General features: G+C 38.8%; 1 protein-coding gene across 2 annotated transcripts in view; it reads left to right on the forward strand.

Moving 5' to 3' along the window:
- Positions 1-24,461, forward strand: part of KLHL32 (kelch like family member 32) — a 202,231-nt gene that overhangs the window by 145,919 nt on the left and 31,851 nt on the right. For both annotated transcript variants that reach the window (XM_032593222.1, XM_032593223.1), the window contains exons 7-9: positions 10,411-10,469; positions 14,205-14,397; positions 16,088-16,182. In XM_032593222.1, the coding sequence (XP_032449113.1) occupies positions 10,411-10,469; positions 14,205-14,397; positions 16,088-16,182 (347 nt within the window). The remainder of the gene's footprint in view (positions 1-10,410; positions 10,470-14,204; positions 14,398-16,087; positions 16,183-24,461) is intronic.

The raw sequence follows: 24,461 nt of genomic DNA on the forward strand, positions 1-24,461 counted from the left end.
AGTCAAATTTTACAGGCTCCTGTAGCATTTGACACTGTGACCCAATTCACAAATGCTCCACATCATTTCTACTTGAAATTCACAATACTGAAGCAAAAGGAGCATTAAATATCCTGCAGTTGTGCTTTAAAAGGTACGTTTTCCATTGTGAGATATTGTTTGTGAACTACTAAAAAGATCCCTTTTTGTGAGTGAAAATTAATCCTGAGCTCATCTTGCAGAACAGCTTACCTTTTCGTTTTTGTCAAATGGCACCAAGATAATGGGAAGCTAACCACAAAAGTAGTGCTTTCAAACTGTAAAAATAAGACAAATGCTACTGTATTTACTCAAAAGCAGTATTTAGTGCTTTCCTGATTCTCTTGGTGAATGCTACATCCTTATTAAGTCTTGTGCTGGTTCCTAGATAAATAAGATTAATTCAGCAAACACACTTCCTACCCTCTAGGAGCTGACAATCAAAAGAGCTTTTCAGATATTTCATTAAGGAAAGAACATTTGTTAAAGCTTCTTTCTTTAACTCCCTAGAAGATATGTTTATTTTCTTCTTGATTAAATTTATATGAAGCTTGCATTGCCCCATTTTAAATAACTTTAATTTATTCAGACCTACTAGAGGGACTTTGGATTTCTAATACTCATTAAAATTAGAACAATGTAAAATTTCATAAACATTTTTTAAATGCTGTAGCTTTAGCTTTTCTCTATCTTTGTAAATATTATTTTACTCTCATCCAAAAAATTACATATAAAACATTGGGAATTAACGGGATGCAGTGGAGGCTGGCTTATGGTGTCCTGAGGTCACAGAGCATGTGAAACTTCTCACCAACCAAGAGACCCTGAGTTAGTTTCCTAACCACCCTTAGTCTTCTACCAGGGTAGTGTGGAGTGACCAAGAATGAGACACAGGTCCTGCACTGGGACTCAGTGTAGTAGAGGGAACAGACTCAACAGATAATTCTAGTATAGTGTGTGATATATGTGATGATAGAAGTCTTTCCTGGGGACAGAAGTAGGGCAAAGCAGGGGGTACTTCATGCAGGTTTCACAAAGGTTCACAGCACCTTCTTCCTAACTTGGCCTTAGGTCCACTGGGCTGCTTCCCATTTACTCATTTAACCCCTCCCTGTCATCATGAGCAGGCTTCATGATCCAATCATTTCAATAATTCTCCTGCCCTCTGGCAAGCACTCGCTCTTGAACAAACCCAGGGGTCCAATTGTCTGTGCCTGTGCCCAGGCAGCTGAACCCTATGGGAAGAAGCCAGTTGACAGGAGAGCTTCATGTGGGATCTACTCAGCTCGCCAAGCCCTCCCTGTACCCCACGCTAGTGTCCCTCCACGCCTCCGCAGACCCCACTCACTCTGCTGTATCTTTAACTCAACCACCCTTCACTGGCTAGAACCAAAACCTCTGCCCCTCAGACTCAGAGACAGAACCTTTTCTTCTGCTTTTCAGAACAAATGTACGAGAGGAGAGTCTCACAGCAAGATGAGATAAAATGAGGCAGTGGAGAGTGTAAGGAGACAGATGGGCAAGAGCTGGACTGGAAAAGGGCCAAGGCGGAAAGTTGGGAGATGCTAGTGAGGAGGGTGCAGAGGAGGGGTCTGAGGAAGGAGCCTGAGAATGTGGGATGGGCAAGGTCAGAGGACAAGTGTTAACGAAATCAAACCAAAAAAGAAAGGGCGTGGTGAGAGGTGTACAGTACTGTTGGAACATCAAGGTCCAGAATATTTCTCTGCAATTTTCTCTCAGAAACTACTTGGTAATTTCAATGAAAGTAGCTTTAGGGGAGTAGAAGAAAGTGAAAGCTAGAATGCAGTGGTTTAGGGTGTGAAAGAGGAGTGAGGAAGTACAAACTGCAGGTATAGGCCAGAAGTCGGGATATCACCTAGAGCTCACTCCCTGAATCCGAGCTTGCCAGACAACATTCTGATTATTATCCTCTGCCTACTGGGAGAGGATGTGCTGTTTCTAGGTATACACATATTTCAGCCCATGTGACAGCCACGGTTTTTCTTTTTTTCTTTTTTTAAGTTTATTTATTTATTGTGTCAGAGAGAGAAACACATAGAGGAGGGGCAGAGAGAGAGAGAGAGAGAGAGAGAGAGAGAGAGAGAGAGAGAGAGAGAGAATCCCAAGCAGGCTCCACAGCATCAGCACAGACCCTATTAGGGGTTCAAACTCATGACCGTGATATCACGACCGAGCCAAAACCAAGAGTCAGGTACTTAACTGACTGAGCTACCCAGCTGCCCTGCTACATTTTTTAATTATAAATTAATACACAGCATTTTGGCTTTAGGAAGAAAAAGGAGAATAGGAAGGGAAGAAAAGGATGAAAGTTTGGCTGAGAGAAAAGAGAGTAGCTAGAAGAGGAAATCCAGTGTCAAAGGAAGGAACTCTTTAAAAGACACAAGTGCATTAAGCAAATTGGTAGATAAGGGAAAGGAGAGAGCGAAATAGAAGGGGACAGGAATGGGGCATTCTTTGGTTAGTAAAGGCTGAGAGCACCTCCTGGGTACCAGGAATGGTGATGAATGGTAATAAGTCCATGGGATATCACAGGAGGAGGGGTTTGGGAGGGGTTCTGTCTTGGACAGGAGAAGAGGAAACCCCTCAGACTCTAAGCCTGGAGGGCAGGAGATGATGCGGGATGTGGACCTAAGTCAGCTCCCAGATGAGGGGCAGCAACCTGAGGAGGTTCCTTGTTGATCGAGTCAAGTGAGAGACAAGGTTGTCTGTCGAGGTTGTGTGGTGTCAGGACTAGTGTAGAGGGTCTGAGGGAGGTGGCCTTGGGTGGAAAAAAGCCTCTGAGAGAAAACAGAGGGAATGGACATGTTTTAAAAATTGTCAGAGCTCATACCAAGGTTGGAAACCACAAAATTGTGGTGGCCCAGTTTGTAAATTTCTGTCCTAGTTTTTGGTGGTATTCAGCGGAGATTTGGAGAGGGCAGATCCTTGGATTCACTCAAGATGGAAGGTTTTTAGGCTGGGAATGGTCCAAAGGATCCTATCGGAAGGGGTTCAGCTTGTTGGGTTAGGTGAGTGTGAAGGACGTAGGGTTTGCTTGAGGGAGGACAAAGTGAGTTATTCAAGTAAGTACATGAGAGAGTGTCTGTTAACCCTGCAGGCAGCTTCCATGTGAGGAAGCCATCTGCCTGATATAGGTTTGGAGCTTGATAATGTGGCATTATCAACTTAAAAGTTCCTAGTGACCTGGAATGTCCTCTAAGAATGAAATCCTCTTTGTTGCTTTAGATTTTCACAAACCGTCTGTCTCTAGCACTTACTTTTTATCTTCTCTTTTCACTTCTGCCCCTGCCTTTACCATTTCCCATCTGAAAAAGATAAGAATGAAACCACTGCAGTGTTGTACTGAGATGAAGCCAACAGAAATGTCCATTCTACAATGATTTTAAAAGAGCTAAAAGGAAAAAAAAAATTAATAAAATAGCTAAATGGCTTGAAGAAAGCAAATCAGATCACTTACATTCTCCAGAATAATTAACAAAGGTTTTAGCCTAAATGGACTTCCCTTTATTCTAAAGAAGTAGCATTTTATTTACCCTCACATTGCTGCTCAGAAGATGAGGCTTAAAGATGCTAAGTGATTTTCACAGATCACTTTGATAAAGTTGGAATTTGATCTCTGTGTCTCTGGTTTTTGAAAACCATGCTTTTCCCAAGAAACTAAACAATACAGTTGTTTATCACTACAACAAAGATCTAAAAAACAGATGCCTACATTATAAAAAGAATTCCCAAATGATACAACTGAAAGTAAAAGATACACTGAAAAATCATCATACCCAGATATTTGTTTAGATCAACAATGATTTGATTATTTTTAATTGTTTAATTGACCACTTTTCTCAGGGCACAAGACTTGAGCCACATAACGTCTACCTTCTTGTGGAGAGAACAGCCTTTGTTTAGGCGATCCATTTGTGTCTGTCTAGATGGATCTAAAAAAGGGTAGCGTAAAGGGGAGCCTAAGTGGCTCTCATGGGTTAAGTGTCCAACTTCGGCTCAGGTCCCGATCTCGTGTTTTGTGGGTTTGAGCCCCGTATAGGGGCTCTCTGCTTTCAGCATAGAACCCACTTCAGATCCTCTGTGCCCCTCTCCTGTGCCCCTCTCTCTGTGCCCCTCCTCTCTCTCTCTCTCTCAAAAATAAACATTAAAAAAAAGGTAGAATAAAGAGTGAGCTGAATTACTTACCTAAGAATATGGGAAATATGTCATTTTCTTTGTTCCCAAGAGGAGAGAAGAAGGTTAAAGCTACATCATGGAAATGGGCAATGGCTGAAGAATCTGGTTGATGGCAGGACAGGGATAAAAGATCCAACAAGAGGCACACCTGGGTGGCTCAGTTGGTTGAGCGTCCAGCTTTGGCTCAGGTCATGATCTCATAGCTTGTGAGTTCGATCCCCATGTTGGGCTCTATGCTGACAGCTCAGATCCTGGAGCCTGCTTCTGATTCTGTTGTCTCCCTCTCTCCCCCTTCCTCACTCGCGCTCTGTATCTCTGTCTCTCAAAAATAAATAAACATTAAAAAAAAACATTAAAAAAAAAAAAGATCCAACAAGAACATAGCAAGCCAGGACACCAGAGACTGGTAGAGGTGACCTTGAGAGCTTAACCCTGCTTGGACCATGCAGAAATCTTTGGAGGCAGGATTACAGCAATCTATAGAATGAGTAATTGGGAGTTAGAGACAATATTATTGATATTCTGAAGGGCAGCTAACATCTGCACTGTGGTAGATATTACCCTTCATTTATTATTTCATTTATTTTAAATAATACATGGTGCATTACTTACATGTTTTGGGTCATAAGTTTATATCTGTTCACTCTAGGTGACATAAATATAATTTGTATTTTCAAGTGCCCCAACCCTTTATAGATATTTTGTAAATTTGAGACTTCCTTTACAGATTTTGAGTCTATTCATTACCTATCCATTTGTGTGGTTTCTTCAAGTGTGACAGAAATAATAAGGATAATAGTTTTAATTTAATGCATGGATTAAGTGTGCTCCTATTCAAGATGCTAATTTAGTAGAAATATTCTTGGCTTTAATTGTTCAGGTAGCATTATAAACACTAAAAATATGGACAGTCTAATGTGAAAAAATAGATAATAAGAAAGTGTTCTTAATGTAAATATTATTTATCATAAATATACCCATGGTGTCCCTATTTTTAGGGACTAGTAATGAGTTTGGTTCTATTTAAAAAATGACTAATATGAACTCACACTAATGCCAATCATTCCTTTGATAATTAGACTATAAGTGTGAAGTTTTAGTTTTTTGAGAATTAGAGCAAACATATGGAGGAGAAGCTTTACCATTAAAGGAAAAAGCCTTTGGTACCTTATAAACCAGCCAGTAATTCTAGTAATTGGAACAAAAATAAGAAATCTGTTTCAGACTACAAAATTCATTTATCTATTAATTCAATATTCTATACTTCGTTATTTTTTCAGTATTCCATATATACTCGTTTGTACTTTTTTATGGAAAAGATAAGAAATTTCCATAAATAAATGACTACAGTGCTATAGTAAACTTCCTCTGTGGATTGCCTGTATACCATGCACTCTGTAAGACTATACCAAACCTGTAAGACAGAGATCGTCATCTCTAGTTTGCATATGAGGAACCTGAGCCTGGTTGTGTTAAATCCTCCCCCCAAGGATAGAGTCATAAAGGAACCTCTGTGGGGTTGATGCCACATCCTGTCCGGAAACTAACCCGCTAGTCTAGCATAAAGCTGGGCACTTCAGGCCTCCGGGAGAGTAGCAGAGAACTTAGATGGTTTTCCACAATCCTCAGTCGGCTGGCAGAATTCCAGCCTGGAGTGTCTTTCCTGACAGCATGGACACATTCAGTTCTTTGCATCCCGCTCTGTCCTAGTAAGGGTACCGTTCTGTCTGCTCTGTCCCCGGAAGGGTACCAGTGCTGTATTATGTACCATAGGTTTCTGCTGAAGTGTGTAGTATAGGACTCTATATCAACAGATGTATTTTCTGTCCTTGAAAAAAAAAAAATAGCAGAGCCACCAGACTTGACCTATCCTGACCAATGCATACTAAGAGCTGTTTTTCTAAACACACTATTCTGTAGACATTGTTAGTCTTGACCAGTTCTTGCTTTTGAGCGCAATGAGTTTGGGAGTCAGTGAATTCCAGCAGTGGAGGCAAAAGTTGCTTGTTTGGCAGTCACCTGTCATCCTTTCTCTGGTATGCATTCATCCATTTGTCACAACGTTTTGTGAGGAGCCGAACAGGGAAGCTTAAGAAAAATGCTTTACTCTTGTCTTGATGATAGAAAGCATTTCTCATTGCTGGTAGCATGGTGGTAACTTTTCATTCCTTCTGGCAGTTTTTAAAGACTTATTTGACTTTGGGGGAACCTGCAGTATATCTTTAAGTCACAGTTCAAAAGTATGAGACAGGGCTGTTCATTTTCAATTTTGGCTGAAAAGTCTTAACTTCGACTGTGGCACTTCAAAGTTAGGGAAAACTTGGCTTTAAAAATGGATGCTGATACGAGATGGCATATTTAATGACAAATGTATCTATAGAAAGCTGTTAAGATGCAGATTATCCCCCCCTGGGGTGGGGGAGGGAGATCAAAACTGCCAATCTATAAAATGTACTCGATAGAGGGAGGCATAGAATCTATCTTTGCAAGTGCTTTGATTGCAGGGGACAGTATAGCAGCATGTGGCATCATAACCCAGAGCAGGCAAATCAGCTTGATGACTTTCAAAGCCAGGAATACTGCTGCAGGCAAGGGTACTCCAGTCTAGGAGAAATTAAAACATATAGAGACTGTTATTAATTCCATATCTATTTTTGTATAGTCAAATCTGTATGCAAATCCTTAGCATCTCATTTCAACAGATTAATCTAAAAGTGAAGAGTGTTATGTGAAGAGAATGTAATGATAAGCTGTGCACATAACACTGCTAAAGCCGTGTGGGCTGCGAACTTGGATGCTTTTTTAAAATTTATTTTTTGTACTGAGAAGAACTGGTTTTTATTTATGTGATCATTTGGAAATTATTTCAAAGAAGGGAAACAATAGGACCAATTTCTAAGGTTTTCCCTTGCAATCCTGACTTGGCAAAAGTTACAACACTGGGTTTTTTAGGCACCTCCCGTGGTTTAGCATTCCAGAAATAATCAACCAAATAACTAACTAGGAATTTTATGTTTACTTCCACCTAGTAACCCAGTATCTCATTTTTAAACATTGTCATGTGAGTGAAAATTTGTATGTAAGGGTAAGGAATCTAATTACCACGTGCAGATTAAGGGAAAAAAATATTACGAATGCATCTGTAAAAGAGAGTAAATAATAATTCTGAAGAGCATGAAGATAAATTGTATGCCTGGCTTAGGAGAAAGGATGTAATAGCTACATTCTAATCCATTGGTTGTACATTTAATCTATAATGGGAAGACTCTGATACATATAGTAGTGTAAATATTTTCAAATAGTGTCATAAACAGATAGTTTACTGCAGTAGATATTAATTCTGTCCCATATTTCTAAAACAAGGAGAAAAACCGTCAAAGTTTTGAAATAATGGGTGGGAGCTTTGCCCTCTGCTCCCTCTCATTTGGAGAAATGATTATAGGCGAGCTGGACATTAATCTGGTGGTTATGGCCCAGATCAAAAGCACTTGGCAATCATTTTAACCCTGAAGACTTGTGAGGTCTCACTCAATAGATTTGATTATTCTTGTGTAGTTATGCTGAGAAAGAATTATTGGACATTCAATTTTTAATCAGATAAGAAAAGGAAGGTTGGGAAGAAAGCAATCAGGCCTCTGTATTTATTTGGACAAACATTTTGACTGTGTAGGCATTTCAGCCCCAGCTTTCTTAAGTGTATTTTCTTTTCCTATGGTTTTATTTTAAGATGAGACATTCTTTAAGAAATGCAGAGAAGACTTTCTTTGAGGGCAGGAAGCTCGTTTCTCTGTTCCTGCAGATAAAGCTTTCATTGATCTTAAAAGTAGTTGTAAGCTTCAGAGAGAATATATTTAAAAAAAGCCCTCCAGTTAATAAAAGCCATGGTCAATTATATGAAAGATATAATCTCCTTATTGGGGGTGAACGAGAGAGTAATGATTGGCCTGAACATGTTCCCTTCCCTTTATGGATCCATTAGTATTGATGGATTGTTCCAGCTCAGCTGAGGATTGTGCACTAATACTCTGGATTCTGGTTGATTTGACTCCTGGCCATGAAGTTGATGGTAGTGACCTATTCAAGGTATTTGAACTGTCAAAGCAAAAATTATACTGGACAAAGTTAAGCAGATAAGGAAGACTTTGTCCAAGACAATATTGCAATAGGGGAGGGAGACCAGAATGCAGTCTGAAATCAACTCCTCTGAAGAACAAGAGGCAAGAGGGTTTTTAAGCACTGGTGTGAGCTAGTAGAAAAGTACTGAAGGAGTTTTGGAGGAAGGTTGATCTATGTGATATAATGAGCCCATTCAGTTACCCCTGATTTTGTAAATGTTTTTCTCAGTGATTGGGCCATTCTTGCTTTCTGATTGGCACCCATCAACATGACGCTCCTACCCTCCATAGAAACTGGGAGATAGGGACATTTACTTCCTTGATGATTACATTTCAATGGGATGGCTCCTAGGTCTGGGAGGAAGATCTTCCTGGGTTGTAAAACTTGCAAGAAGCTTCTTAAATGACTTATATCTCAAGGAGGCAGAGAAAGAATTTACAGGTTTTCTAAAGTAAGAGCTCTAAGAAGAGGGATGTCTGGGGCCTAAGAGACAGAAAGAAACCTGTGTAAAGTTGAGTCATACTGAGAAAAATGTTAACACTGTTTTGTTCATTATTGTAACAGTACATACTTTTTGACTTAAAAATTTTCAATAGGAAACATTTGTAGTGTGGGTGAGTTTTATATCTTTATTGCAAAATTAGCTGCTTCTATGTGCTACTTATTAAAATGTTATTCATTTTATACCAGCATCCAGAACTCTGTATAAAGGCAAAAATCTCTGAAGAGATTTTTTTGGGGGAGGGCAGTTCTCATAGTCTTGTTATTTTACTACTTAACATTTAATATCTCCTAGTATTATTTTTATATAGTGATGATCTATGTTTTTTTTTTTTTAGTTTTTCAATTTGATAGTAAAAACTAAAGTAGAATCAGTAGTTTCTGGGTTTTATGGGGATCGGTGTACATCACAAACATGAAAATATGAGGACGGATAAGAGAAACTTTGTTAGAAAGGTGATGATCGTTTAGTGGTTCTTGACTAATCAAAAGGTCCTGAGTCTTTTGGATCTAAGCCCATGTCAAGAAGGCTCTAGAAAAGTTGCTAACAACAACTACACACAGTGCTCTTAGTCATATGTGGCTTAGCGAGCACTTGAAATGTGGCTAATCTGGATTGAAAAGTGCTGTGTTAAATATACATTGGGTTTTGAAGAAAGTTTGAACAAAAGGAACGTAAAATACCTCCATAAGTTTTATATCAATTTCACGTTGAAATGATAATATTTTGGCTGTGTTGAGTTAAATAAAATTTATATTAAGTTTACTTTCACTATTTCTTTTTTTTTAAGGTTTATTTATTTTGAGAGGGGGAGAGTGTGCACACACACTTGCATGTGTGAGTGAGTTAGGGGCAGAGAGAGAGGGAGAGAGAGAGAATCCCAAGCAGGCTTCATGCTGTCAGCACAGAGCCTGACATGGGGCTTGATCCCATGAACCATGAGATCATGACCTGAGCTGAAACCAAGCTTAACTGACTGAGCCACCCAGGTGCCCCTCTTTTTAGTTGTTAACGTGGCTACTGGAAAACTTAAAATTACATCTGTGATTCACATTGGTGGCTCTCATCATATTCTTTTGGACAGCTTTGGCTTTAGAATTCTTTTGATAAGTAATGCCTTTTCTTAGATATGGTTCTTCCAAAGAGATATCAAGACATTAGTGTGTTAGTATACAGAAGGTTAGAGCTTTAAAATTGCCAAAGGACAAGAACTTTCCATGTAATTCTGTCCTGGGCATAAATTGTATAGAGATTTGTCTATGTGTGCTATGTTCATTCCCACTCCCTGCTATACTTTGCCCCTCATTCTGGCCATGCAGAGCAGCTTGTCAGAATTGGAGCCTCTTGGTAATCTCAGCATACTTGTTGCTTGCTCTCAACTGGATTGCTTCTAAAATGTTTCTTGAAAATGAAACTGCTTCAACAATAAGCTTCTTAATTATGTCATGGGTTCACCACGAGGGTATACAAACAGATCCTCAGCAGTAGCTAATTTTCCTTTAATTGTATCTCATTCTTATGTTGGAATATCCTATTTCGTATTCATGAAAGCTCTAACACATGTTAATCCATTACAGGTGGAGTAACTAACACAGCACAATATCAGAACAGACTAATGGTATATGAACCTAACCAGGTAAGAATCATATAAGAAAAACTCATTACCTTAATTAAAATGAATTTTAAAAGATTTCCACAGTAATTAGTAGTTGAAATGCCAAGTCTGTACACACACGTGCATCTTAAACTTGTATAGAGAAACGGAAGCATCTGGATAAACTGCCTTTCCGTTGCTTTTTTTTTTTCCACACAAAATTTCAGCTCCTTTAGTTTTATGCTATACACAATGCTTAACTCTTTCAGAGTTTTGCATAATGTAGAAAGAAGGGTAAATATGTTGATGAGTTAATGCCCTTTAGTTCCATTATCTCAAGTGACTGTTCATATTCAGAGGCATCCAAAGAAAGGATTTTGATTGTCCTGTTGCTATGTCCTTTTAGAAAGCGTGTCCTTCCAAGAGGGGAACATACTTATTGTTTCATTACTCCCAACTAATATAATAACTTTTATTTAACTCCGTATAGCCAGAATGTCCTAGAGCAGTGTCTAGGACAAGTCTGAAGTAGAAGTATCTGAAAAAAGTGTATGTATTTCATCTAACAAATGGTGCCTGAACTGGAAGCATTTTGATGGTGTCTGTCCCTTCTTCTGTCCACTTATCATACACACTCAGTGGTTTTTTTGTCCCCAAAAGAAGAACTATTTTTACTCTCTTTCCCTTCTACCAAAATCGCTGTGGCCTTAGCAAATGTTTTCGGAATTTCACCATGTCTGTGATTTTGGTAATGTAAATATTTTTCATGATTATGACAGTATTCCAAAATGATTCGAACGTGGGATTTAACATTCATCAGCCGGAGATAACGGAACATGAAATGACAGGTTAGCTTTGGCAGCCTGGGTCAGGATTGGCCACCAAATGTGCATCCTGAATGACCTCAGTCAGCTTGGTATCTTTTTATTTCAACATTATTTGATTCTGAATGTAACAAAGGTATTTCTCTCTTTGCAAGTGTGTTTCCTGATGTCATTAGAAGCTGTAGATTTCAGAGACCACATGTCCATGGGCCAGATGTCTCAAGAGGGATCATTAATTGCAGTTGCTTGAGTTCGGTGCACACGTGGTTAAACAGGAAGAAGGTGTTAACATTTCTCAAATGAGTTCTGTTTCATGTTTGTATACACACACTCTTTTTAAAAATTCTGCTGGCATATTGTTTACGGTGGGTACTGGCAAACATCACATCTGCTTGCATCTTGCTCAGAATCTCAATAACTCTATCATTCAGCCCTGGTGCTTATTTCTCTTCTAGGCCTTTGTGGAGAGTCGATAATGCCTGCCATCTGCCACAGAGCACATCGCTACCTGCCAACAGGCAGGCTGGGGTGACCTCTGCTTCCCCACCACTGATTAGTATTCACACGCTAGCTTATTAGGAATGACCCCACTAGGCCTCTCTGTTTCTTTGCCTTTGCAGAGGTTGGCGGCTCACCTGGCAGGCACGGCAGTGAAGGAAGCTAAAGATATAATCAGGGGATGCAGGCAGGCTTTATAAACCAGATGGCGTCCACAGTCCTGTGGCAGGGGACCGGACTACTAATGCACACGTTGATTCCTAATAGTGGAATAGGTTGCCTCATAGAAAGGACCTGAGGAAAGCATCATCAGAGTTTTGAGTTAAGTCCACTCATGTGAAGTGTATTGAAGATATTTCTTCACAGAACATCTGATAGAAAGGTTTGGCTACTTTATTAAAGATGACATTTGATTGGAAGGAGATTTTTAGGACATGTTTAAAAAGGGGAAGCAAGTAAATGCAAGCCTTGCAAACTGTACAAACCATTCTTTTTGAAGTATATCTTTAAAAGAGAAATTAGAAATGACCTGGTAGATAGGTCTTAGTGAATGGACCAATATTTATATAATTTTTTTTTTTGCTTATCCCTTTATAGCTTTGTAAACTGGTGAAATTCTAAGTATTCAAAGCATCATATGATTTTTCTAGTCAAAATCCAAATTTTTCTTGGAAAAAAGGAATCCAGGTTCTTCCTGTAGGTTAGTGTTCATGTAGAAAGGAAATGGTTAGGTTTGCTTACGTGTTCATTACTTGGTTGAGATTTAAAATTAAGGTCGTATTTGATTTTCATCTAATTTTGCAGTTTACATTAGATTTTTGAAAGGAGCCATATTTAAGAGGAGTTGATCATGTCTTTCCCATTACTAGCATGACCCAGGACCAAATAGTTGAGGTTTCACTATTCTTGAAGTTGTATAAAACTTGGCTTTCTACCAAAACAAACAAACATGTGCCAAGAAATAACTTTCCCCAGTTTGGTAGAAGATTTAATTATAAATATGTTAAAGGGACTAATACAAAGGCCACGTGGAACTTTGTTGTGAAACAAGATCTTAGCTCTTCCATTGATCTTGGAAGTTTAATTTTGGACAGAACAGCAAAGTCACCCTAACCCTAGCTTATGTAGAGGCCTTGAGTGGCCAAGGATTATTATCACAATAATTTTTTAAAAGTGTGACAACACTCTTCTAAATGTTTCATGAGTATTAACTAATTTAATTCTCACAACAAGCTTGTCAGGTAAGGTATGATTCCCCCCACTTTATTTTTTAAAATTTTTTTTTTCAACGTTTTTTATTTATTTTTTTGGGACAGAGAGAGACAGAGCATGAACAGGGGAGGGGCAGAGAGAGAGGGAGACACAGAATCGGAAACAGGCTCCAGGCTCCGAGCCATCAGCCCAGAGCCTGACGCGGGGCTCGAACTCACGGACCGCGAGATCGTGACCTGGCTGAAGTCGGACGCTTAGCCGACTGCGCCACCCAGGCGCCCCGATTCCCCCCACTTTAAAGACAAGGAAGGGGCGCCTGGGTGGCGCAGTCGGTTAAGCGTCCGACTTCAGCCAGGTCACGATCTCGCGGTCCGTGAGTTCGAGCCCCGCGTCAGGCTCTGGGCTGATGGCTCGGAGCCTGGAGCCTGTTTCCGATTCTGTGTCTCCCTCTCTCTCTGCCCCTCCCCTGTTCATGCTCTGTCTCTCTCTGTCCCAAAAATAAAAATTAAAAAAAAAAAAAACCAAAACGTTGATAAAGACAAGGAAACAGGCACAGTGAGGTTAAGTAAATTGCTTGGTGTCACACAAAGGTTACAAACTTAGGCATTCTGGATCCAGAGCCTGTTTTCTTTCTTTTTTTTTTTAATGTTTTATTTATTTATTTTTGAGAGCAAGAGATTGACAGTATGTGTGGGGGTGGGGAGAGAGAGAGGGAGAGAGAGAAAATCCCAGGCATGTTCCACACCATCAGCACAGAGCCCAAGGTCAACGAACTCTGAGATCATGACCTGACCCAAAATCAAGAGTCGGACACTTAACCAGCTGAGCCTCTCAGGTGCCCCAAGCACCTGTTTTCTTAATCATTATACCTAGCCAGGTGCTTTCACTCTTCTACAATTTGTGTAAGTTTTCTCATTTGGGTGAGAAACCATCAGGAAAACTTCCATGGGCTCCCGTTATAAAATGAAAAATGCCCTATAAAATGCAACCTATAAAATGCAGCGGGAGGAAATGCCTTATGTAAGTTGCAAAATAAAATTGGCATACATGGTTCATCCACACTTGCTCTCAGGTAAGACACTCCTACCTTTCAATCTGTAAGCAACAGTCAAATAGAATGCGATTGACACACATTAGAGTCCTGGCTACTAATGAGGCGCTGCTGTTTCTGCCATGGAGGTCGCCTGTTAACAGAATCCACCTGAATTTCTTTCTTTCTTTCTTTTTTTTTTCCCTCCCCCAGAATAAATGGATAAGCCGCAGCCCTATGCTGCAGAGAAGGGTCTACCATTCCATGGCTGCTGTTCAAAGAAAACTTTATGTTCTTGGAGGCAATGACCTGGACTACAATAATGACCGGATCCTTGTGCGGCATATAGATTCTTACAACATAGACACCGACCAGTGGACGCGTTGTAATTTCAACCTGTTGACTGGCAAGTACCTTTGACTAAGTAAATCAGGAGAAGCAGAGATTCAAGAAATTGCCACACTTGTTTTCTTTTACGTCTTCAGCGCATCTCTAAATATCAAGTGCATGGTGGCAGAACACCTTGCTTTTATTAACCAGAAAGGTACCCCATTATTTATCTCACAAACTTTCACTCAATTAGGTGGCTGAGCTAGTTTCTCAGGGCCTCTCTTACCTATGTGCATCTTCTCACTTGGCTGAGAGAGGTATGTCACGTCCTTTCTCGTCAATAAGTATTCACAGAGGAACTTTGATCGTTAGGAGGAACCAGAGAATTAAAAACTCTTTACAGAAGCGATTTTTTTTTCCTTTTCACTTTTGGTCCTCTTTTATTTGAGTTCAGGAGTAGAGTCTTCATTATTTGTTACTGTCACATACAGTTTCTGGCTATATTCTTCTAACAATGGAATCTTAGAGCAGTTCTGTGCCTAGGGGTTTGGTGGTATTTCTGGCCACATACCCCTTCAAGCATTATCAAGAGTAACGCTAGGTATGGACCCTCATCTCAAAAGGGAATAAAAGGTAAGCTGTGAACAACTTACCCCTGACGTTTTTTTACGGAGTTGAAAACCTTCTTTCCCTTGTTGGCTCGTATTATAAACCTCCAAGGGGATCAGGTCTTTCCCAGGCTGCTCTAATAATAGGAAAATCACAAGCCCAAAATGGTGGTCTGGACTGACACCTGAGGACATCTTAATATGCCGAGTGGATGCTCAACCACTCATGGCTACGGCTGGGGAGGCAACACTGAGTGCCAATGTGAAAGGGTTATATGCCTTGCGTGGAGCTCTTGTTTTTGTGAAAATGATCTTTGGGGCCCACCTACAAGGACTTCACTCTCTCTGAGTTGCTATAGTAGTACCTCAGCCCCTCGGTCCCTGGATCTGCGATTCTGTCTGCCATAGGATCCAGCTTATTTATTACCACAGTCAGTCATGTGTCAGCCCATCAATAAAAAGAGACTATCTCACTCTCTGATAGCCTCCAGGGAAGAATATGTGGTAGTGAGTTATTCTGTCTTCTTTTTTAAGTGGGGGAGGAACCTTTCATCATTTTGGCGTGTCAGTATCTTGGGACTACCCCAGCTGGTCCCAGATCGGGAACTTTAATATAGTCTTAAAACTGTTGAGTATGTTAAAAAAAAAAAAGAGGGTAGTAACTTTATCAATCTTTTCTGTCATTTGTCTTCATTTGGGGGACAGTGGGGGCATGGCTCTGTTTTATTGGCTTCTTGGGGTTGCAGCTGTTACTTTACAAATGTAAGCACTTGCCTTAAAGCATTTGTAGGTACAAGAGGTATTTTGCATTTCGAAAATATACCTTATTTCCACCACTGTAAGTTAATGGCATACAACATAGTATAGAACTCTTATTTTGTTATTGCTTATTATTGCTGCATTTAATGCTGTATTTACTAACCTGGCTGGCTAGTACGTGTTTTGGCTTGGTTCTGACCTGACACAGATTCATTCTCTGTGAAGGAGTGGTTAATTCTTCCCTCTGAGTACTGGGAGGCAGTGATTAGTTGCTGCGAAAATCCTGTGGAGCATACAAGTGTGCCACAGGGGGAAATTGTATCCCTCAGTGGCAAAAGGGTTAATTAAGACATGTAAGGAAAATGGATTTATTTTTTCTTTTCATTCAATTTACTTTAGGCCAAAATGAATCTGGAGTTGCTGTCCATAATGAGAGAATATATTTAGTTGGTGGATATTCGATTTGGACAAATGAGCCTCTGGCTTGTATCCAGGTGAGTGGTTGAAGTTCCTTTTGAAGTTTGTTCAGGTGGTTCAGTGAGGTTACTTTTTGCAGTGCTGCTACTGAAGAAAGAGATATTTACTCCTAGAAAGAGGTTTGAGCTCCCTTTGTGTAGCTAGTTCAGTCACTAAACTTCATCCTGCTTCCTAAAAATGATGTCTAATAAATTACTGAGCCCTACTGAAAGTAGAGGTGGGGAGGAGCTTTGAAAATATATACAGTAAAACCTTGGGTTGTGAGTGTCATGCAAGATGAGGAAACATTTCTAATTTTAACTTCATAAATGAGTGATGTCTTGCAATACAAGTAGTATGTGACGCCGAATGTCACATGATCACAGTTGAGCCAATGGTTCTTGAAATTCACTTTGATATATGAGTGCTTTGGATTATGACCATGGTTCCAGAATGAATTAGGCCTGCAAGCCAAGGTTTTACTGCATAATATATCCTGAAAATGGGGAAAGTGGGATACCTTTCTTTTTCTCCTAAACCAAGAAAATCTCGAAATCTTTGGTAATAGTACTTTCACACTCCCAAAACTTTACAAATGCCTCCTTTCCACTCAGTTGCTTTATTTTCTGTATTGCAATTTGTTCATTTCAATCAATTCCCCCTACTAAGGTGTTCTTCCTTCCTGGCAGAAGTTGTGAGCAGTGGTGGTTTATGGTTAGTCTTATGGAGATAGCCTCTTCCCCAGAGAACAGCCCTGGCACATCAGCACGTGAGCAGCCCAGGGGAGGCAAATTGCCCCCTGAGCTTTTCAGAAAAGCAATAGCTTTTGCTGATATACATATTTAAGGTTTTATTATTTTATTTTTTATAATTGTTACTATTGTTTTCCTGTTTTACATGTTCTCTGATGTTATTGACATGTATTAGGCCCGATTTTTCTCTTAATATCCAGAAAAATCTATATCCTTAGAACTACTCTTATTATCTAACCTCACTCTTGGGGGAATGTTTTTAAACACTGCTTTGTTATCTTTAATGGTTGCAGGACTATCCAAGATTTTAATTTTTTCTACAGTCCCATCTCATAAGGTATATATATTTTCTCAAGAAACTTTTCCATGTTGTCTAAGTTTTCAAAATTGTTAGTGACTAGTTGTTTTGTTACTGCTTAGTTATATCCCCCATTATATTCATAATATTGATTTTTATTTTTCCTCTTCTCTTGATTTGTCTTGCCAGAGGTTTGTCAGGGTATTTAACATACTTCTATTAAGTATATCTATGTCAGCAGGGGTAGCATAAATATGACAACATAATAAGCAAGCTGGTCCTAATGGATATGAGTTCTGGATTGAATAGTTAGGAGATAGTGTTGTTTGTAGTTTATTGAAATATTAACATTAAATGTATTAGTTCAAGGTATGTAAAAATGTTGTATATGTATATATTGATAAATAATCACCAAAATAAATTTAGTTAACATTCATAACCTCACATAGTTACAAGAGTTTTCTGTTTGTGAGGAGAACTTTTAAAATCTACTCTCCTAGCCACTTTCAAATATTCAATACAGTATGGGTAATTGTAGTTACCATGCTGTACATTATATCCCCAAGATTTATTTATCTTATAAGTTTCTTTTTTATTGAACTATACATGAGACACAATGTTACATTAGCTTCAGGTGTATAGCCTAGTGATTCAACAGTTCTATACATTATGCTACGCTCACCACCAGTGTTAACTAACATGTATCACCATGCAATGCTATTACAATACCATTGACTATTCCCTATGCTGTGCCTTTTATTCTCATGCCTTATTCATTCCATAACTGGAAGCCTGTATGTCCCGCTCCCCATTATCCATTTTGCCCAGCTCACACACCCACCTTCTCTCTGGAAACCACTAATTTGTTCTTTGTATATATGGGTCTCTTTCTGTTTTATATATTTGTTTTGTTTTTTTAGATTCCACATATAAGTGAAATCATATGGTATATATCTTTCTCTGCTGACTTACTTCATTTAGCATAATATTCTCTAGGTCCATCCATGTTGTCACAAATGGCAAGGTCTTATTTTTTTATGATTGAGTGATATTCCATTGTATATATATTTTCTTTATTACTTTATTAATTAGTGGACACTTGGGTTGCTTCCATATCTTGGCTATTATTATAAATAATGCTGCAGTAAACATAGGGGTAACTTTTCGAATTTGTGTTTTTGTATTCTTTGGGTAAATAGCCAGTAGTGGAATTATTGAATCATATGGCATTTCTATTTAAAAATTTTTGAGGAATCTCCATACAGTTTCCATAGTGTTTGCACCAACTTACATTCCCACTAGTAGTGCATAAGGATTCCCTTTTCTCCACATCCTTGTCAACACTCATTATTTCTTGACTTTTTGATACTAGCCATTATCACTGGTGTGAGGTGATATTTCATTGTGATTTTGACTTGTGTTTCTTTGATAAGCGATGTTGAGCATCTTTTCATATGTCTGTTGACCATCTGTAATGTCTTTTTTGGAAAACTGTCTATCCAGGTTCTCTACCCATTTTTTAATCAAAAAAATTTTTTTTGGTGTTGAGTTGTATAAATTCCTTATATATTTTGGAGATTAACCCCTTATTGGATATATCATTTGCAAATATATTTTCCCATTAAGTTGGTTGCCTTTACATTTTGTTGATGGTTTCTTTCACTGTGCAAAAGCTTTTTATTTTGTTACAGCTCAATAGTTTATTTTTGCTTTTGTTTCCCTTGCCTGAGAAAACATACATAAAAATATGTGGCTAAGACCAATGCCTAAGAGATTACTGCATATGTTTTCTTCTAGGAGTTTTATGATTTTGGGTCTCACATTTAGATCTTTAATGCATTTTGAGTGTATTTCTTATGTGTGATGTAAGAAAGTGGTCCAGTTTCATTCTTTTACATGTAGCTGTCCAGTTTTCCCAAAACTATTTACTGAAGAAACTTTTCTCCATGTGTACTTTTGCCTCCTTTGTTATAGATTAATTGATCTTACGAGTGTGGGTTTATTTCTGGCTTCTCTCATCCTGATGCATTGATCTATGTCTATTTTTGTAGCAGTCCCATACTGTTTTGATTAGGATAGCTTTATAGTCTATCTTGAAATGTGGGATTGTGATATCTCCAGTTTTGTTCTTCTTTCATAAGTTTGCTTTTGTTATTCTGGGTCTTTTGTGATTCCATACAAATTTTAGTATTATTTCTCTAGTTCTATGAAAAATACTGTTTTTGTTTGTTTGTTTTAATTTTAGAGTACGAGTAAGGGAAAGGGGCAATGGAAGAAAGAATCTTAATATGCTAAGCATGGAGCCCAATGCAGGGTTTCATCCCATGACCCTGGGATCATGACCTGCGCCAAAATCAAGAGTAGATGTCTGCTCAACTGACCTAGCTAGCGAGGTGCCCCAAAATGCTGTTGGTTTTTTTAATAGGATTGCATTGAATATGTAGATTTCTTTGGATAGTATAGACATTTTAATGATATTCAGGCATTAACATGGTATATCTTTCCATTTGTTTGTGTTGTTTTCAATTTCTCTCATTACTATCTTATAGTTTTCAGAGTACAGGTCTTTCACCTAATTATTTATTCCTACGTATTCCTTTTGATGCATTTGGAATTGTCTGCTTAATTTCCATTCTGCTACTTTGTTATTAGTGTATAGCAATGCAACACATTTATATATGTTAATTTTGTATTCTGTGACCCTACTGAATTCATTCATCAGTTTTAATAGTTTTTTGGTGGAGCCTTTAGAGTTTTCTATGTATAGTATCATGTCATCTGCAATTAGTGACAGCTTTACATCTTCCTTACCAACTTGGATGCTTTTTATTTATTGTTTTCTAATTGCTGTGGCTAGGACTTCCATTACTTTATTGAATACCAGGGGCAAGAGTAGATATCCTTGTTTTGATTCTGATCTAGAGAAAAAGCTCTATTTTTCCCTACTGAGTATGATGTTAGCTGTGGGTTTGTAATATCTGGTTTCTACTATATTGAGGTGTGTTCTCCCTAAACCCACTTTGTTGAGACATTTTGTCTTGAATGGATGGTGAATTTTGTCAAATGCTTGTTCTGCATCTATTGAGATGATCATATGATTTTTATCCTTTGGTTTTTTTTTTAACATTTATTTATTTTTGAGACAGAGAGAGACAGAGCATGAATGGGGGGAGGGCCAGAGAGAGAGGGAGACACAGAATCCGAAGCAGGCTCCAGGCTCTGAGCTGTCAGCACAGAGCCAGACGTGGGGCTCGAACTCACGGAGCGCGAGATCATGACCTGAGCCGAAGTCGGACACTCAACTGACTGAGCCACCCAGGCGCCCCTTTTTTAAAAAAAAATTTTAACAGGATTTTTATCCTTTGTTAATGTGGTATGTCACGCTGACTGATTTGTGAATATTGAATCATTCATGCATCCCCTGAATAAATTCCTCTTGATTGTGATGAATCATTTTTTTTTTATTGTTGTTGAATTCAGTTTGCCCATCTTTTGTTGAGAATTTTTGTATCTGTGGGCATCTGGGTAGTGCAGTCAGTTAAGTGTGTTACTCTTGATCTTGGCTCAGGTCATGATGTCACAAATTGTGGGTTCAAGCCCCACAGTGGGCTCTGTGCTGATGGCAAGGGGTCTGCTTGGGATTCTGACTCTCCTTCTCTCTGCTGTTCCACAACCTGTTCTCTCTCTCTCTCTCTCTCCCTCTAAAAATAAATAAATAAACTAGTAAAATTCCTTAAAAAAAATTTTTTTTATCTGTGTTCATTATGGATATTGGCCTGTAGCTTTCTTTCCTTGTGGTATCTTTGTCTAGTTTTGGTATCAGGGCAATGCTGGCCTTACAGAATATATTTGGAAGTCTTCCTTCCTCTTCTATTTTTTAGAATAGTTTGAGGAGAATAAGTATTAACTTAGTTGGTAGAATTCACTTGTGAACCCATCTGTTTCTGGACTTCAGTTTGCTGGAACTTTTTTCATTACTGATTAGATTTCATTACTAGTAATTGGTCTGTTCATATTTTCTGTTTCTTCCTGATTCAGTTTTGTAAGAGTATATGTTACTAGAAATTTACTGTTTCTTCTAGGTTGTCCAATTTGTTGGCATATAACTTTTCATAGTAGTTTCTTATAATCCTTTGTATTTCTGTGGTGTCAGTTGTTATTTCTCCTTTGTTTCTGACACTCTTTCTGTCCTCTCCTTTTTTCTTGATGAGTCTGGCTAAAGGGCTATCAATTTTGTTTTCTGTTCAAGAACTAGCTCTTCATTGATCTTTCATATATGTATTTTTAGTCTCTATTTCATTTATTTCTGCTCTGACCTGTTATTCCCTCCTTCTACTAACATTGGTTTTGTTCACTTTTCTTTTTCTATTTCTTTTAGGTGTAAGGTTAGATTGTTTATCACAGATATTTCTTGTTCTTGAAGTATCCCTGTATTGCTATAAATTTCCCTCTTAGAACTGATTTAGCTGTGTCTCAAAGATTTTTTTTAAGTTTGTTTGAGAGTGAGAGAGAGTGTGAGTGGTGCAGGGGCAGAGAGAGTGGGAGAGAGAGAATCTCAAGCAGGCTCTGTGTTGTCAGTGCAGAGCCCAACGTGGGGCCCGATCCCACAAACTCTGAGATCATGACCTGAACTGAAACCAAGAAAAGGATGGACACTTAACCCACTGAGCCACTGAGGTGCCCCTGTGTCCCAGTGTCCCAAAGATTTTTGACTGTTGTGTTTTTATTTTCATTTGTCCCCGTGTATTTTTTTTTTCATTTCCTCTTTGATTTCCTTTTTTTATATATATATATATATATATGAAATTTATTGACAAATTGGTTTCCATACAACACCCAGTGCTCATCCCAAAAGGTGCCCTCCTCAATACCCATCACCCACCCTCCCCTCCCTCCCACCCCCCATCAACCCTCAGTTTGTTCTCAGTTTTTAACAGTCTCTTATGCTTTGGCTCTCTCCCACTCTAACCTCTTTTTTTTTTTTTTTCCTTCCCCTCCCCCATGGGTTCCTGTTAAGTTTCTCAGGATCCACATAAGAGTGAAACCATATGGTATCTGTCTTTCTCTGTATGGCTTATTTCACTTAGCATTACACTCTCCAGTTCCATCCACGTTGCTACAAAAGGCCATATTTCATTTTTTCTCATTGCCACATAGTATTCCATTGTGTATATATACCACAATTTCTTTATCCATTCATCAGTTGATGGACATTTAGGCTCTTTCCATAATTTGGCTATTGTTGACAGTGCTGCTATGGACATTGGGGTACAAGTGCCCCTATGCATCAGTACTCCTGTATCCCTTGGATAAATTCCTAGCAGTGCTATTGCTGGGTCATAGGGTAGGTCTATTTTTAATTTTCTGAGGAACCTCCACACTGCTTTCCAGAGCGGCTGCACCAATTTGCATTCCCACCAACAGTGCAAGAGGGTTCCCGTTTCTCCACATCCTCTCCAGCATCTATAGTCTCCTGATTTGTTCATTTTGGCCACTCTGACTGGCGTGAGGTGATACCTGAGTATGGTTTTGATTTGTATTTCCCTGATAAGGAGCGACGCTGAACATCTTTTCATGTGCCTGTTGGCCATCTGGATGTCTTCTTTAGAGAAGTGTCTATTCATGTTTTCTGCCCATTTCTTCACTGGGTTATTTGTTTTTCGGGTGTGGAGTTTGGTGAGCTCTTTATAGATTTTAGATACTAGCCCTTTGTCCGATATGTCACTTGCAAATATCTTTTCCCATTCCGTTGGTTGCCTTTTAGTTTTGTTGGTTGTTTCCTTTGCTGTGCAGAAGCTTTTTATCTTCATAAGGTCCCAGTAATTCACTTTTGCTTTTAATTCCCTTGCCTTTGGGGATGTGTCGAGTAAGAGATTGCTACGGCTGAGGTCAGAGAGGTCTTTTCCTGCTTTCTCCTCTAAGGTTTTGATGGTTTCCTGTCTCACATTTAGGTCCTTTATCCATTTTGAGTTTATTTTTGTGAATGGTATGAGAAAGTGGTCTAGTTTCAACCTTCTGCATGTTGCTGTCCAGTTCTCCCGGCACCATTTGTTAAAGAGGCTGTCTTTTTTCCATTGGATGTTCTTTCCTGCTTTGTCAAAGATGAGTTGGCCATACGTTTGTGGGTCTAGTTCTGGGGTTTCTATTCTATTCCATTGGTCTGTGTGTCTGTTTTTGTGCCAATACCATGCTGTCTTGATGATGACAGCTTTGTAGTAGAGGCTAAAGTCTGGGATTGTGATGCCTCCTGCTTTGGTCTTCTTCTTCAAAATTCCTTTGGCTATTCGGCGCCTTTTGTGGTTCCATATGAATTTTAGGATTGCTTGTTCTAGTTTCGAGAAGAATGCTGGTGCAATTTTGATTGGGATTGCATTGAATGTGTAGATAGCTTTGGGTAGTATTGACATTTTGACAATATTTATTTTTCCAATCCATGAGCAGGGAATGTCTTTCCATTTCTTTAAATCTTCTTCAATTACCTTCATAAGCTTTCTATAGTTTTCAGCATACAGATCCTTTACATCTTTGGTTAGATTTATTCCTAGGTATTTTATGCTTCTTGGTGCAATTGTGAATGGGATCAGTTTCTTTATTTGTCTTTCTGTTGCTTCATTGTTAGTGTATAAGAATGCAACTGATTTCTGTACATTGATTTTGTATCCTGCAACTTTGCTGAATTCATGTATCAGTTCTAGCAGACTTTTGGTGGAGTCTATCGGATTTTCCATGTATAATATCATGTCATCTGCAAAAAGCGAAAGCTTGACTTCATCTTTGCCAATTTTGATGCCTTTGATTTCCTTTTGTTGTCTGATTGCTGATGCTAGAACTTCCAGCACTATGTTAAACAACAGTGGTGAGAGTGGGCATCCCTGTCGTGTTCCTGATCTCAGGGAAAAAGCTCTCAGTTTTTCCCCGTTGAGGATGATGTTAGCTGTGGGCTTTTCATAAATGGCTTTTATGATCTTTAAGTATGTTCCTTCTATCCCGACTTTCTCAAGGGTTTTTATTAAGAAAGGGTGCTGGATTTTGTCAAAGGCCTTTTCTGCATCGATTGACAGGATCATATGGTTCTTCTCTTTTTTTTTGTTAATGTGATGTATCACGTTGATTGATTTGCGAATGTTGAACCAGCCCTGCATCCCAGGAATGAATCCCACTTGATCATGGTGAATAATTCTTTTTATATGCTGTTGAATTCGATTTGCTAGTATCTTATTGAGAATTTTTGCATCCATATTCATCAGGGATATTGGCCTGTAGTTCT

Source organism: Lynx canadensis, chromosome B2, assembly GCF_007474595.2.
Source record: "Lynx canadensis isolate LIC74 chromosome B2, mLynCan4.pri.v2, whole genome shotgun sequence".
NCBI classification, from domain to species: domain Eukaryota; kingdom Metazoa; phylum Chordata; class Mammalia; order Carnivora; family Felidae; genus Lynx; species Lynx canadensis.